We start from the raw sequence: 15,806 nt of genomic DNA on the forward strand, positions 1-15,806 counted from the left end.
GCTTCTGAGGTCCGGGAATCAATAGATCCTAGATAATTTCTCAATTCAACCCATTCACAATGATCAGGAAGAATGTCTTTAAAAACTGCAAAATCATTAATTAGAGATCTTGGTTTCTAGTGCAGGTGTAATTATTTGTGTGCTTGAATTTATTTGGCTGTGAGAAGGCTCTGCCTCTTCTGTGGCTCCTCTGCTTCCCGAGAACAAGTTCACACTTTCCTGGAGAAGCCAAGAATCCTGAGTGGAAGAATGATGTAAAGTCCCCCAACAGTCCATGAGGATCCAGGGGACTGACTCACACCACAGGTCTCATGTGATGGGTCTTGTTTGAAGAGGCCCCAGAGCCCATCCCTGCCACATCTCCTCCAGCAGCCCAACCACACTTGGCTACTTGGAATTGCCCGATCACAAAATGCTCCTCTTGATTTTGTGTCTTTGGACAGTCTATGTCCTTCATTTGGAATTCATTCGACTGTTCCTGCCCCAAGGTGGCATTGGCCACAGAGGCCTTCCCTGAGGATCCCCTGCTAAGGTTCTCCTCAAACACCTGTAGAGAGCACACGCCACTTGAATTTCTCCCCCAGGTCATATGTTGATGGACTAGCCCCCAAAGTGATGGCATCAGGAGGTTGGCCCTTTGGGAGGCTCAAAAATGACCAACAGGCTTGTTTACAACAGAGTGTGAGAGTATGATGACAGGCGACCATCATCCTCCTGGTCACGAATGAGTGCAGTGTATATAAAAATGGAGTCCTTTATAATACTTATTAAAGCTTAGAGAGCTTTTCCAAATTCATCCAAATTGTGCTTATATTATCTGAGACTCTGTGCCGTGCAGTTAATTCCTAATCAACAGTAAGTGAGGGGTGATCTGATATTAGTCTCACCCCCATCTCTACCAGAGAGATTCCAACTTAGTTCAACAAACGATTCAGTTCATTCAAACAAACCTGCCTTCTGGGTTACATCATTTGAGTTCATAGTATAAATTGCCATTATCCCTAAAACAACAGTGCAGATTTTAAAAGTACTTAAAGAATGATCATTACAGAAAAATTACTACCTCTCCAAGAAAGGAAAATAAGCTTAGCTCACTAGACCTGTTTAAAATGAGCGAGTTTGATTCACTTTTCCTGTTCTTTGGGACTGTGATTCTGCTTCACTGATTAATTTGAAGGGGATCGATAAAATATATCTGATTCTAAGGCCATTTATTTTTGAATATAAAACTTTATAACAAGATTGATTGATGTAATATAACAATTGTATAATAGATTTATACATTATATATTTTATATATAGTACATACATATATTTGTAAATGCATACTTTTATAATATATTTGCAATATAAATTAGCTATAATATATAAATTTATCAATTCATAATAGGATATGAAAAATTAATAGTAATTTTTAGTAATGACAGCATACATGAACATTTACGTGTGAGTGTCTTAATAAAGTTGTAATTTCTCATTAACTACAGTAAAATTAAAACCATTTACCTGAATTTTTAACTTACTTGGAGCTTACCCTACCTTCCACCTTTACTTGCCCCCCTCATCCCAGTTCTCTGTTAAGCAGTTTGTAGCACGTAAATAACCCCTTATATGTTTTCTTTGGCCTAAGAGACATTAGGTATGTGCATTCCAAAGTTGGGTAAATTCTAAGAATTCTGAAATTTATCAAAAAAGTAAAGTTTTCATGAAGCAACTCAGAAACTACCATCTCAAAACAAATACATTTGATTATTATTAAATTACCTTTGGTGTCGGGTACCTTTCTCCCCATAACATAATTAAAATTTTAAGTGTTATATTCACATATGATCCATAAATTTAAAAAAAAAAAGCAGAGAAGAGAAAATCTAAGCTTTGTTGAATAGTAGACTAGGTTAGAATGAAAGGTTATTCTGCTATTTATCATGTTTATAAGAAATATTATTTTATTTTGTTCTTAAAAATAGATCCATTAATGGATACTCCATTCTCTAGGATGCGCTTTTCTCACACTGCGTGCCTGTGGTCAAAACATCTCACGTACCCCACAAATACATACGCCTACTATGTACCCACAAAAAATTGTAAAAATAATTTGTAAAAGTTTAAAAAATAGATTCATCCAAAAATCGAAAGAAGGTAAAATCAATACAAACATGTTTCTAATGAAGTATTGCATATTTGCCACACAATAGTAAGTAAACGATGTCCCTAAGGTGGAAAATCTATGAGAGGTGACCATAAGCTTCTCCAACTAAACAGATATTTAGCACATTTGTATATGGATTTCCTATGAAGAAGGTGAAGGAACGGTGGAAAACGTCTGTATTATACTCAGGGGTGAACTGAGAGAAGGAAAGTTCACACAAAGACTTTGTAGGAACAGGTGAGCTCATTTCACCATTTTTAAAACTACATTTGCTGATTATTTTCATGACAGTTATGGCCAATGCATTAGGAAATTAAAATATTACCTTTTCATATACCAAAAGAACCTTCCAAAGTCATGTCATCCTCATATAACACATGCCACTGAATCATCGTTTATCATCATTAAATCAAATAGGAAACATGATCATGTTAGTGTAAAATGTTTATAAATGTGTGCATGTACCATGCTCACTCAGACTTCAATTAATCCCTAATGTGTAATTACAAGGACAAGTTGCAGTCAGAAATCATTTAGGCCTATGAGAAACACAAATAGTTTAGTTGTTCTTCCTGACTTATTACTAAACAAGATTCATAGCAAATTGGAATAAATGTGTAGGCAAACAGAGAACAAAATAAATATATCTCCTAACCCATCACTGCATTATCCACAAGAACATCTTATTACTAAACTTTAGAGACACACATTGAGACAAGCTTGGGAGGTAGGAAATTACAGAAAGGTAATGTAATTCTGAAGCCATAACATATTCCATAATGGAAAGTGTTGCACGACGATTTTGGCACGGGTGGCATTTGCTTTCATAAAATGATCCACATGTTAAGGTGATTTTAAAAATCAATTTAAAAATTCATAAGATGATTATATTCCCCTGTTACTATGTAGGTTTATTACACAATCTTTCATCCAGGCATTGCTTCATGGGAGTCTGTTCCAGGACAAATGTTCTTTCAGGTCACTAGACTCCAAAGATAGAATAAAATCCATCTTTCAAACAGGGCATTTTATAGTCCATCTCACTATCACCACAATGTGAAGGCAAAATTCAGAGATCACACATGTTCCTGTGTCCTACAGACCAGCAAACGTTATTCCTTGCACCTCGCCACAGACAAGCAACATTTTTTAAAGAGTAGGCTGATCAATTAGTGCCCCTATTAAGAGCTATCAGCAGGAAACCTGGTCCAATCCTAAAAATAGAGCACTGCAAGTACAATTCTGTGAAAACCCCTTCAGCCATCTCTTCATTTTAACATCAGATCTCTTATCCACCCACCCCAGAAAAAAACAGTGGATAAGCTATCCAAGACTCATTTTTTAAAAAAAGCTTCATGCTTGTGAAAAGAAATTATCTTTTACCAAGATAATTGTTTCATTAAAAAGACAAGTATGGTTTTCATATCTAAAACTAATCTGTGATTGAAGCAAAAATGAAAAGCACATTGTCAATGTTATTTGGGCACCAACCTGGGATGGGCTGAGGTGCTAACACCACTGTGGGGAGTGGCCTGGAGGCAGGACCCGGCCTGGACAGAGACACAGCGACTTGATTTGCCAGCAAATGAGGCTTTTCATGCCCATGGAACAATCTTGACTCCTCAGGATGTATCCACGTTGAGTCCAGAGCAAAGGAATTATTAAAAAAGATCTGTCCAAAAATAATGCAAGCATAACATTTAAGGCAAGGTACATGATAAAAGCTGAACATGACTATGAAAATATTTATGTTGCCTTACGTTGATCCAGCATTGAACATTCTGTTATTGGGGACTCTATAAAAACATCATTCTAAAACTTAAAGGAAGTTCCACAGGGCTTCAATACCAATCACCATCTAGTTAATATCTTCTGGGCTGGCCTTCAGCTATTGACTTGGTTACTTCAGCACAGCAGTCAGTTCACTGATTGAAGAATCACCCCATGAGATAATTACTAAGCTGTACAACAAGTCAATAATTTACTTCTTTAGTTTCCTTGTGAACAAAATGTAGTCAGTAAATTTGAATCCAAAAGCCAAAACAAACCATTAGAAAGATGAAAACTTAAAGCATCATATGAAGAAAAACTGACTTTTAAAACTTGAACTGGTATTGTGTAATGTTTAAGTCTAGATCTTGGATCAATGGTTACAAATTTTAAAACAAAAAAAAATTTTAAAAAGACTCTGATTCAAAAATTGGAAATTTTACATTGCCCTGTGGAATCCAAATATCCTAAACTAAAACAAAATGCCCCCTGCCTGCTGACATTTTTGAACAGATCAATCTAAGCCTGAAATGATTTCTTTGTATACCTAGATGGCCAATTTATGGCAACGAGAAAATACATGGATATTTTTGTTGTTATGGCGATGTTCAACAATTTAATCATTAAAAACCCCTTATCCAATTAAATCACTTGCATTTTTACCTTACAGTTAGGAATCCTTTTATCTATCCAACTTTTCCCAATAGGAGTTGCAAGAGCAGAAGGGCAGAGATGTGGGAAGATGGGCACCAGCTCCACTGTGGAAGAGGGGGGCAGTCCAAGGGACGGAGAATGGCCACCAAACAGCCACTGCAAGCCAAGCAAGAAAAGACAATTGCATTAGCCTGAATCCATCCACTCAACTTCACACCAAAACATTCTGGAATAACTGCTTTGAAAAGGGAATTTCAAAATGTATGTATTTGATTATCAGATAAACTTCCTCGAGGAAAACTATAAATATTTACCAATCAAAGGAAAAATTATAGTTTTCATATCTGAATCATCACAAAGCATTACCAACATTACAATCTTCAATACTGAAAAAGAACTTCTAAGCACAAAACCTCAAGCACAAGGTAAGAAATGGGTTTCTGCTCTGAGATCATGAGAAACCACGATGAAAAAGAGAAATGCTGGGTGTTCCCTTTCTAATTCTTAAATTATTTTTATAGGCAGGCATAGGGCTATATTATTCCTTTCAGTATTGCGTTTTGTATTAATTACATTTGTCGTTTTACAAACAACTAATACTTTCAAAATGAAAATATCTAAGAAGTTAAGATTCTAAGTTTCACCAATACAAGGTTCACCAATACAAACAGATTCTATGGAAAAAAAAAAAAAAAAAAACTAAGCATCTCATGACTTGAAGATCTCAATGCACAGAATAAAACATCAGTCATGGAAAGGGGCTGGTAATTCAGGACACCGTCTCTCTAATTAAAATAACTGAGACCTCATAAGGCACTAATAAAATGCATTGCTCAATGACATGGAACGTTTCAGTACCTATTGTTTTAAAATCATAAAAGCATTTGTGATGTTCCTGTTATGTGAAAATGTTCTTCTGGTTCTACATATTCTTACTTTACAGAAGATGGGTAGCACAAAAATATTTAAAATATTAATACTAAGGTTTTTTAAAATTTTCTCTTAAATTTATACAAGTGAAAAAATGCAGTTTTTTAAAACAGAATTTTTAAAAATGTAGTTCCTTGACATTATATACCTCTAGTGGCAGCATTCTGATACAACACCCCTCCAAAATACGGCAAAAACTACCAACGTTTATTGAAAATTCTCCAAAATAAACTGCATCACACATAAAAACACAATATCCAGGGCTGCATATGTGATGTATCATTAAGTCTAAAGACCAATTTAGCAGGAGTTTAACAACATCTTTTAGAAAAACTTACAAGATAATATTGGAATTAAATTAATCAAATGGTGTATTCTAACATAACACTCATTTGAATATGCTAATGAGGTCAATCCTTGGAATAAAATGCACGCTATTCCCTGATTTTAAATGCATCTGCATAGTTAGCTGACAATGAATCTTGCCCAAACCAGCCCGCCTAGCTCTGCTGCACCATTTATCAAAGGTTCAGTCACTTTTTCTTTTTAATTCCATGTCTTAAAAGCCAAACTCTTCTAAAGTGCAGTGTGGCATTAACGAATGCGGTGGACTCCGGCAGGCCTGGGCAGGGGAATCTCCGGTAATACCTCTCAGTACCGAAGGCAGGATTTCCCAGCCACTTCCACCGGCTGGAATTCTCTCAAGCATTGCCCTGAGTCTATTTTCAAACGAAAGGGGGAAAAAATCCAACCCAGATTAGAATCCGAAACAGCTATTGATTTCCAGCTTGCTTTCAAGTCTGGCAGAGACAGTGAAAGTCCTAACTTCTCCGCGATGTCAGCCACGGCCCGCGGCGGCCACGGAGCCACTTCAGCACCGCGCGGTGGACAGCGACCCCCGGCCTGGCGCGAGTTCCCTGCGGTCCCCACGCGGGCCTGGGCGGCGGGTCCCTCCACGGCTCCGTCCAGACACCCGGAGGCACCTGCCAAAGCTGCGGAGGTGGACAGCCGGGCGTCCAAGCACGAACTTTCTCGCCGAGGCACGGCTGCCGGGCTGCGTCCTGAGGTTTGGGGCGGCGAGGACCGCCGGGGAGGAGGGCGCGCGAGCCGGAGGCCAGAGCCGGGCCGGGCTGGGCGCGCCCAGGAGCGGGGGAGCCGGCGATTCGGGCCGAGGCGGGACGGGGACACGTTACCTGCCCGTGGAGCGCGGGGAAGGGGTGCGCGGCGGCGGCGGCGGGGTCTGGCGCAGAGGGCAGCGGCAGCAGCGGGAGCACCGGCTCGCTCGGGGCCGGCCAGCCGGGGAGACCGGGGAGCAGCGCGGCCGCGGGCGGCGGGGCCGAGGCGAGCAGCACCGGGGGAACCGCGACCCCCGCGCTGAGCCGGAGCAGCCCGGCCGAGCCCGGCACCATCCAGACCCAGGGTGGCGGCGGCGGCGGCTCTGCGTCCATGGGCCAGAGGAGAGGCTGCCGCCGCCGGGGCTGCTGCTGTTGCAGCTGCCGCCGCCGCCGCTGGAACCTGGCGCCCGCCTGCATTCTACATCCCCGCGCGGGCGGCGGCGGCGGCGGGGGCGGCGGGCGCCCGAGATGCGGGGCCGGCGGCGGCGCGGGCTCCGGAGCGAACTCACTTGGCTCCACTGCGCGGCCGCTCGCTCCGCCCCTGCCCCGCGCGGGGAGCTCCTCCTCCTCCCGCCCGCGCCGCCCCCGCCCCCGGACCCGGCCCCCGCCCAGGTCCCCGCCCGCCCGCGCCCCTCCCCGCCAGCCCCAGCCCCGCCCGCGCGCTCCCTGGTCCTGGCCCGGGTCTCCTCCCCACTGCGCCCCCTGGACCCGCGCGGCCGCGGAGGACGTGGGTGGGCGAGGGCCGAGGGCGCGCCCGGCTGGGCTCCCGCCAGTGCCGCCCCCCTGGTGGCCTCTGGCCCTCGGGGACCCAGCGCACCGCCAGGGAGACTCTGGGCTCCGCACTCAAGGGCAAGCGGAAGCCGGGGTGGCGGCGTCGGAGCCAGGCATGTCCCGCTGCCCGGGTGGGGCTGAGGACGCAGATGGGGACAGCGCGGGCCGCTCTCTACCTGGCCTCCTCGGAGTCCAGGGCGCGGGACCAGGGGGGTACTGGGCTGCAGATCCCGGCGCAGGCGGCCCGGACGCTGCTAGGCGCTGGCGGATTTCTGCTGCACAAATCGGCCAAATACGTTCTTAAGGCCCCCGCGGGTCCCCTGGCCCAGAGGTTGAGCCGTGGGTGCCTGGTCTAAAGTTCCGCGCCCCACAGTGGCCCGCTGGCCTCGGCAGCTCCTGCCCTACGCCCTCCAAGGCACCGGGCAGGTGGCCCCAGGGCCTTTGCCCAGGACACTCCGAGGGTGGGGCAGGACCACCCCTCTATGAATTTGTCCTGGATGCCCCCAGGCACAGTCTGTGCTCCTCCCACCCCCAGCACACGCAGCCTCTGACGCTGCACGCCGAACTTCCTGGGACCCAGGACAGACCCGGGCTCCGAGGACCCTCGCTCCGCCCGGAGCACACGCGGCAGCGCCGGCCGAACCGAGCTTGGGTCAGCGCTGCGCTGGCCACGCGCAGCCACCGCCAGACGGCGCTCGCCCTTCCCCGCCGTAGACCCTGCTTCGGAGGCCGCCAGCGTCCTCCCCATCCCGGGCCACAGCTTCAGTCCAGCCCCTGGCGATGCGCGCTGAGAGCTGGGCAGAGACTTCCGTGCGCTGTAAACCCCTTAGGTCGCTAAACCCAGGAAACCCAAGCACAGCTAATGCCAGCGCGAGACCAGTGCTTGTTAGAGGCATTGAAGGGGCTTTCGGGATGCAAAAGGCAGCATTATGATCCGTGCATTTAAGAACCTGCATGAAAAACCCTCCCTGACCTGGGTGGGAGAGCAGGCACCCACCCACCTACCGGCACAGACATGCCTGGTACTCCAAACACGTGTTCACATCACCTCCCACCTGTCCACTGCCAACCTCCTGAGATGGACTAAAGCACCCCGGTGCTTTTAATTTGCATCTAGGGTTGTTTCCTCATTATCCTGATTTGCTTAATTTCCTCTTGGCCTGGCATGATTTCTTTTAGATCTGGGCATATGCTGATTTACATAGCTGGCGCCTCCATATTTTCCTCCACAAAAACCAGTTTTCAATTAGCAAGTTTATCTGTCTCTTTGATGCAAAAGTACTGGCATTTTTTTTATTCACCTAAAATCAGAAAGCTCTGCAGATTAGAAGGCTGTTACTATTCACTTACACCCTTAATTTATGTGCATATATTAGTATGTGCTCGTGTGTTATAAATGTGTCAGTTTAATGGTCAGAGCCAGATCAGGATATTGGGGAGGCGTCTCTAGGCAGGCTCACATGCCCCCGCCACCCACCTGCCCCACCGCATGGTCCGTTTTGAACAGGAGATTCTCCTCCCTTCTGCATTGTTTGGAGGCAGAGACAGAAGGCCAGGGGTGCTGGTGCCTGGCTTGCATGCCGTTCTCTGCAAAAGCAGAGCTTCGTGTGTGGCCCCCAGGCTCCTGGGAAGATAGGGTGAGCCACAATCTGTGGGAGCTGAAGCACTCCTTTAGGGAATCCCAGCTCCATCCCCACTGTCCTAGAAAGGGTTCTGCTGAAGTCAGTTTTTGCCAGTGCACCTCCCAGGCTTGCTGATGCTCTGAGCTCAGGACCCCTTGAACCACTGCTTGGCTCTGAAGAAGAGGTGGAAAGTCAGAAGCAACTCGACTCAACCACAAAGCAGCCTAAACTCTTTCGCTGTTTCCTGCCACAAGCTTGACTCTCCTTTTGTATGACAATGCTTGGAAGCCCTTTTCTGTACCATTCTGTGTACTCAATTACAGGAAAACAGCCCTGGACAATGCAGACACGACCATTTCCACTAATCATTGCTAGGGCCAAGGACCCAGCACAGGGCTTCTCCCCCTCCTCCTGGTTCTCATTTCCATCAGCTTCATTTCGGGGTTTGCCTCTCATCCCATTTAACCTAGGAACCTTCTACATCCTCATGGGTAGGAGACGCTCCCTCATAGACACACTCATTTCAATGATTGTTTAGGAGGACTCCCTCCATGAACTGGTTTTGCAAAGGTCGTTTGTACATCTTGAGAGTGGTTGAAAGAGCAAAGGCAGAGAAGATGCAAAGAAGACGGCTGTCGCACAAACAAGCAGGATGCCACCTTCTTCCTGGGGACTGGAAGCCAGGTGAATGTCTAGCTTTGAGCTGAGACACTCTGCCAGAGAGAGGTGTGCTGGCAGGCACATCTGCCTCCCTGTGAGTGCCCCCAGAGGTCAGCCCTAAGCAGGACAGGTGGCTGGCACCCCACACACTCCCCTTTGTCTCCCTGTAAAAATCATGAGAAATTTGCTTTATAAGGCATCTTATATACAGTCTAGTCTCCAGCTTTCCTATCCAATAAAAACAACCTTAAGTCTTTCCACGTTATTTGGGCAAAGCCAGCAGAAATTTCCTGCTAAGCTGAGACAGGATATCACCTAGGAAGAGGAGATTCGCAGCAGGGAAAATGTGTGAATTACCTACATGTGCTAATGAGTTCCCGATTGTTTATTACCTTTCAGGAAAAAATCATGTGGAAGGTTTCAGAGGCATCAGTGGAATAAGATTTTGAAGCCCATAGAAGGTTTCTTTTCTTTTTTTTTTTTTTTTGGAAGTTATTTTATTTTGTTTTTCTAAGTAAACCCTAATCCAAAATGGGAGAGATGAAAACATTTTCTTCCAGGCCGGCAGAGTTAAAGTAAACACGAGGGAGGTCAAGGCCCCGCATATCACCTCCGCTGTTCCCTGCACCGCCCACCGCCCACGCTGCCAGAACTTCTTTCCAAAGCAAGTGCCATTCAGACCGACTCCTTTCTGAACACTCGCCAGCGGCGCGATGATGAGGCCCTGAAAGAAAGCCGTGCCAGCGAGGACCCAGAGAAGGAACCGGCAGTGTGACACCTGACTCAGTGCAGGTTGAGGAGGAGAAGGGTGGGAGAGTGGCTCCCCTGTTCTGTGAGACTGGGGAGAGCCTGGGGAGTCTGAGAGACTAGGGATGAGGCGCCCTTAGGGATGGATGCACTGTGGGCCAAGAGGCTGGCGAAGATGTGCTGACCTGGAGGGCTCCAAGGTCACCTGGAAAGACGTATCCTCTTCCCAGTTGAAAACTTCAGCCTGGAATTCAGGAGCAAGGTCTTGGATGGAGCCACAGAACTGAAATTAACACAAAAATTGAGAGTGGCAGCTGTCCGTAGTGATTGTGATCAAAGATGTGGATGGGCTCGCCCAAGGCAAGCACAAAGTGGGAAGAGGAAAGGCCACTCGTGGAGTCAAGTGATGGGAAGTGAGGCTCCCAGTGAAAGAGAGAGAGAGGGACACGCAAGGCACACTGGGCCCGCAGGCCTCCCGGGCAGGCAGGAGCACGCTTGCCTGATAAAGGCTGTTATTATTGTTATTTTTGTTATCAGTGTGTTACTGTAGGATATCTGGAAAATACTGCAGAGCACTATGAGTCAGAACCCCTCAGGGAGAAGCAGTGCTAACCTTTTGGTGACCTCTCTACAATCATTTTTTCTCCTCACTTCTCTCTCTCTCTAATGTGTTTACGTGTGTGTGTGTGTGTGTGTAGTATGAATAATATATTGCATCTTGTAATACAGTATTACATTTTATATTAAATTGCATTTTATAATAAATAGCTTTAATGCAGCCTGTACTATAAATAACCTTAAATCTTATTTTTCACTCAGTATCACAGCATAAGCATTTCCCCACATTTTTTAAAAATCTTAGAACAACCCACTTATCAATACCAGAGCAAATACCCCACTGAGGACAGATGGAGGTTCAGGTCAGGCCCTGTTGTGTGAATTCGCACCCACTGTCAGGTCAGGGCCCTGCCATGTGAATTCGCACCCACTGTCAGATTGGGGCCCTGTCGTGTGAATTCGCACCCACTGTCAGGTCGGGGCCCTGCGTGTGAATCCACACCCACTGTCAGGTCGGGGCCCTGTCGTGTGAATCCGCATCCACTGTCAGGTCAGGGCCCTGTCGTGTGAATTCGCACCCACTGTCAGGTCGGGGCCCTGCGTGTGAATCCGCACCCACTGTGCCAACTTTCTGCAACTTTCAAAGGACCACGCGTGTGAAAAGAGCCACCCAGTAGCTGGTGAAGAGCAGGCACTTAGTGCACATCGCTCCCCTCAAGCCTTCACCGAGGCGGATGAGTAGCTTGTGGCCTGTTTGTTTAAACAGTGTGTACCTGTGTTCAGAATTGAGAGACAGGGACCCCCACATGGAGTCAGGCAGGTAACAGGCAGCTGCTGAGAGCCCCTTGCCTGTTTGGCCTGCCCTTCTGCCTACCTGATTTGTACCCTCAGGATCCTGGGACTCCCCAGCCTCCACACACTCACCGTTTTCCTTCCAGGACAGCTACAGGCCTGGAGCCGGGAGCTCCCTGGCCTCGCATGCTGCCTACAGGTCCCCTTTGGCTGTGTGTCTTCATAAGGGTCTTTATGTTTAGAAAAGCATGTTCCCTGGCCCTCAGGAATCCCTTCCTCTGAAGCAGCTCTCCGGCCTTTCTGGGGCCTAGCACGTGTGTGCACAGAGTAACCCATGTTGGCTGAGGGACAGTGAGCTCCGTGGAGGCTGCTTCCCAGCGCCCTGTCCCTCTGCCAGCCTGGGGCTCCCCACACAGTCGCTGCCTGCTGCCTAGTGCGGCCCTCGCTGGTCTGGTCCTCAGGCTCTGGGTAGCACTGCTGCCTGGGCAGACCCAGTGGAGGCTCCTGGTCCCTGCCTGCTCATGATGCTGCCACCTAAACCCTGGTGACATTTCTGAACACATTTCTTCCACCTCCCCCGATAAACATACCTGAAAGAGGCACCAAACTTTCTTCAGTCTTCAGCACTCAGAAATGCAGTTACAGAACAGCCCAGCTCAGAATTTCCTCACAGGCCTCACTTTCCCCGTGGAGTGCTCAGGCTTCAGCAGCCACCACCCCCAAAACGTCCCCCTTCCCTTCTGCCCCAACATTGGGGTCCTCCTGAGGCCTGACCCCTTTGTGAGGCAACTCGCCCAGGCTCTCCGCTTCCTCCTCTAGTCCAGGATGCTGGCCACAGACTCACCATGGTGGGTTGACTGTGCCCCGCTCCAAAAAAAAAAAAATTGTCTACCCTATAACTGTGTTTGAAAAAAAGGACTTTGCAGATATAGTTAAGACAAGGGTCTTGAAATGAGAACAGGCTGGCTACCAGCGTATCCAGGAATACATTTAATATTAACAATTTATTTTTGAATATGTTAGAATATTTATTTTGTAGTATAGAAATTAACTATTTATAATCAAAGACTGGTGGTATAAATGATAAAATATCTATAGGATAAAATACTCTCTGCTATGCAAGTATTGTTACAGAAGAATATTAATTGAAGTGAAAATAATTACATATTCTATTTTTAAGTAAAAATGTTAATCAACCTACCTGTCTACCTATCTATAGATCATCTGTGAGACATACAAGAAATGTCCCAAATCGTGGAGTGAGCGGAGGTTGTGTGGGGCTGGTATGGCTGTGATGAAACCAGACACCACAGGCCTGGGCTGCAGCTCCCAGGATGCTCAGGTTGAGACGGAACCCGTGGTGGGAACAAAGCTCCTCTCTGTGCCAAGCCCTCAACCCTCCGCTTCCCCATTCTCTCCTCCCCCACCTCCCACCCTCCACTCTCCAACCGCCACTCTTCTTCCCACTGCCTGCCCTCCCATCCCTCACCCTCCACTTCCTCATTCTCTCCTCCCCCACCTCCCACCCTCCACTCTCCAACTTCCACTCTTCTTCCCACTGCCTGCCCTCCCACTCACCCCTCCACTTCCCCATTCTCTCCTCCCCCACCTCCCACCCTCCACTCTCCAACTTCCACTCTTCTTCCCACTGCCTGCCCTCCCACTCACCCCTCCACTTCCCCATTCTCTCCTCCCCCACCTCCCACCCTCCACTCTCCAACTTCCACTCTTCTTCCCACTGCCTGCCCTCCCACTCACCCCTCCACTTCCCCATTCTCTCCTCCCCCACCTCCCACCCCCCACTCTCCAACTTCCACTCTTCTTCCCACTGCCTGCCCTCCCACTCAACCCTCCACTTCCCCATTCTCTCCTCCCCCACCTCCCACCCTCCACTCTCCAACTTCCACTCTTCTTCCCACTGCCTGCCCTCCCATCCCTCACCCCCCACTTCCCCATTCTCTCCTCCCCCACCTCCCACCCTCCACTCTCCAACCGCCACTCTTCTTCCCACTGCCTGCCCTCCCACTCACCCCTCCACTTCCCCATTCTCTCCTCCCCCACCTCCCACCCCCCACTCTCCAACCGCCACTCTTCTTCCCACTGCCTGCCCTCCCACTCAACCCTCCACTTCCCCATTCTCTCCTCCCCCACCTCCCACCCTCCACTCTCCAACCGCCACTCTTCTTCCCACTGCCTGCCCTCCCACTCACCCCTCCACTTCCCCATTCTCTCCTCCCCCACCTCCCACCCCCCACTCTCCAACCGCCACTCTTCTTCCCACTGCCTGCCCTCCCACTCAACCCTCCACTTCCCCATTCTCTCCTCCCCCACCTCCCACCCTCCACTCTCCAATTTCCACTCTTCTTCCCACTGCCTGCCCTCCCACTCACCCCTCCACTTCCCCATTCTCTCCTCCCCCACCTCCCACCCTCCACTCTCCAACTTCCACTCTTCTTCCCACTGCCTGCCCTCCCATCCCTCACCCTCCACTTCCCCATTCTCTCCTCCCCCACCTCCCACCCTCCACTCTCCAACTTCCACTCTTCTACCCACTGCCTGCTCTCCCATCCCTCACCCTCCACTTCCCCATTCTCTCCTCCCCCACCTCCCACCCTCCACTCTCCAACTTCCACTCTTCTTCCCACTGCCTGCCCTCCCACTCAACCCTCCACTTCCCCATTCTCTCCTCCCCCACCTCCCACCCTCCACTCTCCAACTTCCACTCTTCTTCCCACTGCCTGCCCTCCCACTCAACCCTCCACTTCCCCATTCTCTCCTCCCCCACCTCCCACCCCCCACTCTCCAACTTCCACTCTTCTTCCCACTGCCTGCCCTCCCACTCAACCCTCCACTTCCCCATTCTCTCCTCCCCCACCTCCCACCCTCCACTCTCCAACCGCCACTCTTCTTCCCACTGCCTGCCCTCCCATCCCTCACCCTCCACTTCCCCATTCTCTCCTCCCCCACCTCCCACCCTCCACTCTCCAACCGCCACTCTTCTTCCCACTGCCTGCCCTCCCACTCACCCCTCCACTTCCCCATTCTCTCCTCCCCCACCTCCCACCCCCCACTCTCCAACTTCCACTCTTCTTCCCACTGCCTGCCCTCCCATCCCTCACCCTCCACTTCCCCATTCTCTCCTCCCCCACCTCCCACCCTCCACTCTCCAACTTCCACTCTTCTTCCCACTGCCTGCCCTCCCACTCACCCCTCCACTTCCCCATTCTCTCCTCCCACACCTCCCACCCTCCACTCTCCAACCGCCACTCTTCTTCCCACTGCCTGCCCTCCCACTCACCCCTCCACTTCCCCATTCTCTCCTCCCCCACCTCCCACCCCCCACTCTCCAACCACCACTGTTCTTCCCACTGCCTGCCCTCCCATCCCTCACCCTCCATAAGACACTCCCCAAGGCCCTCACTATGCCAGGGTCCTTCCACACACGTGCCCCTCTGTCTGGTTTGGTGGAGAGGACCTGGATGGCAAGAACCGTGGGTTTTTCCTTCTCCTCTTCCACTGCACACTGTAAGAAGTTAATAAATGCTCAAGGAAGGGCACAGAAGAACCTTTGTGCTGTAGGGAAGACCCAGGCCAGGATCCCCGGGAAGGTCATGCCTGAACCCCGTGGATGAAGCCAAGAGGAAACTGCCTATGTCCACACCCACCCGACAGAAGCACAGCGAGACTTTGCAGGTGCGCCCTGTAGGGGTTGCTTAGCCAAGGGGAGAACGGGGTCCAGCCAGGCCACTTGCCCAGCCGTGCCAAGTATAGGCATGTGTCCACCTACACGGCACCTTTGTGAGAGTCACATCAAGGCAGCCTGGAGCTGGGCTTCACTAGGATGCAGCCTAGGGAAGCCCAGCCCCTGCCCACTCCCGCATTTGTTCTGCTCCTCAGACCTGGAAATACTCAGGAGGGCAGGGAGGCGGGAGGGAGAGGGAAGAAGAGAAGGAAGGGCAAAATCCTGTGGGGAGGGGGCGGGAAGGTCAGAGACTGAAGGACAAGCTCCTGGCTCTAAGGGGGGCACCCTGAGCCTGG

At 49.3% G+C, this 15,806-nt stretch overlaps 1 protein-coding gene across 2 annotated transcripts in view; it reads right to left on the reverse strand.

Moving 5' to 3' along the window:
- The window catches only part of TCERG1L (transcription elongation regulator 1 like), a 232,072-nt gene extending 224,947 nt beyond the window's left edge, over positions 1 to 7,125 (reverse strand). For both annotated transcript variants that reach the window (XM_065521620.1, XM_045361756.2), the window contains exons 1-3: positions 6,697 to 7,125; positions 4,583 to 4,729; positions 3,641 to 3,821 (exon numbers count right to left, since the gene is read on the reverse strand). In XM_065521620.1, coding sequence (XP_065377692.1) covers positions 3,641 to 3,821; positions 4,583 to 4,729; positions 6,697 to 7,035 — 667 coding nt within the window. In that variant the 5' untranslated portion in view covers positions 7,036 to 7,125. The remainder of the gene's footprint in view (positions 1 to 3,640; positions 3,822 to 4,582; positions 4,730 to 6,696) is intronic.
- Positions 7,126 to 15,806: the final 8,681 nt, after the last annotated feature.

Source organism: Macaca fascicularis, chromosome 9, assembly GCF_037993035.2.
Source record: "Macaca fascicularis isolate 582-1 chromosome 9, T2T-MFA8v1.1".
NCBI classification, from domain to species: Eukaryota; Metazoa; Chordata; class Mammalia; order Primates; family Cercopithecidae; genus Macaca; species Macaca fascicularis.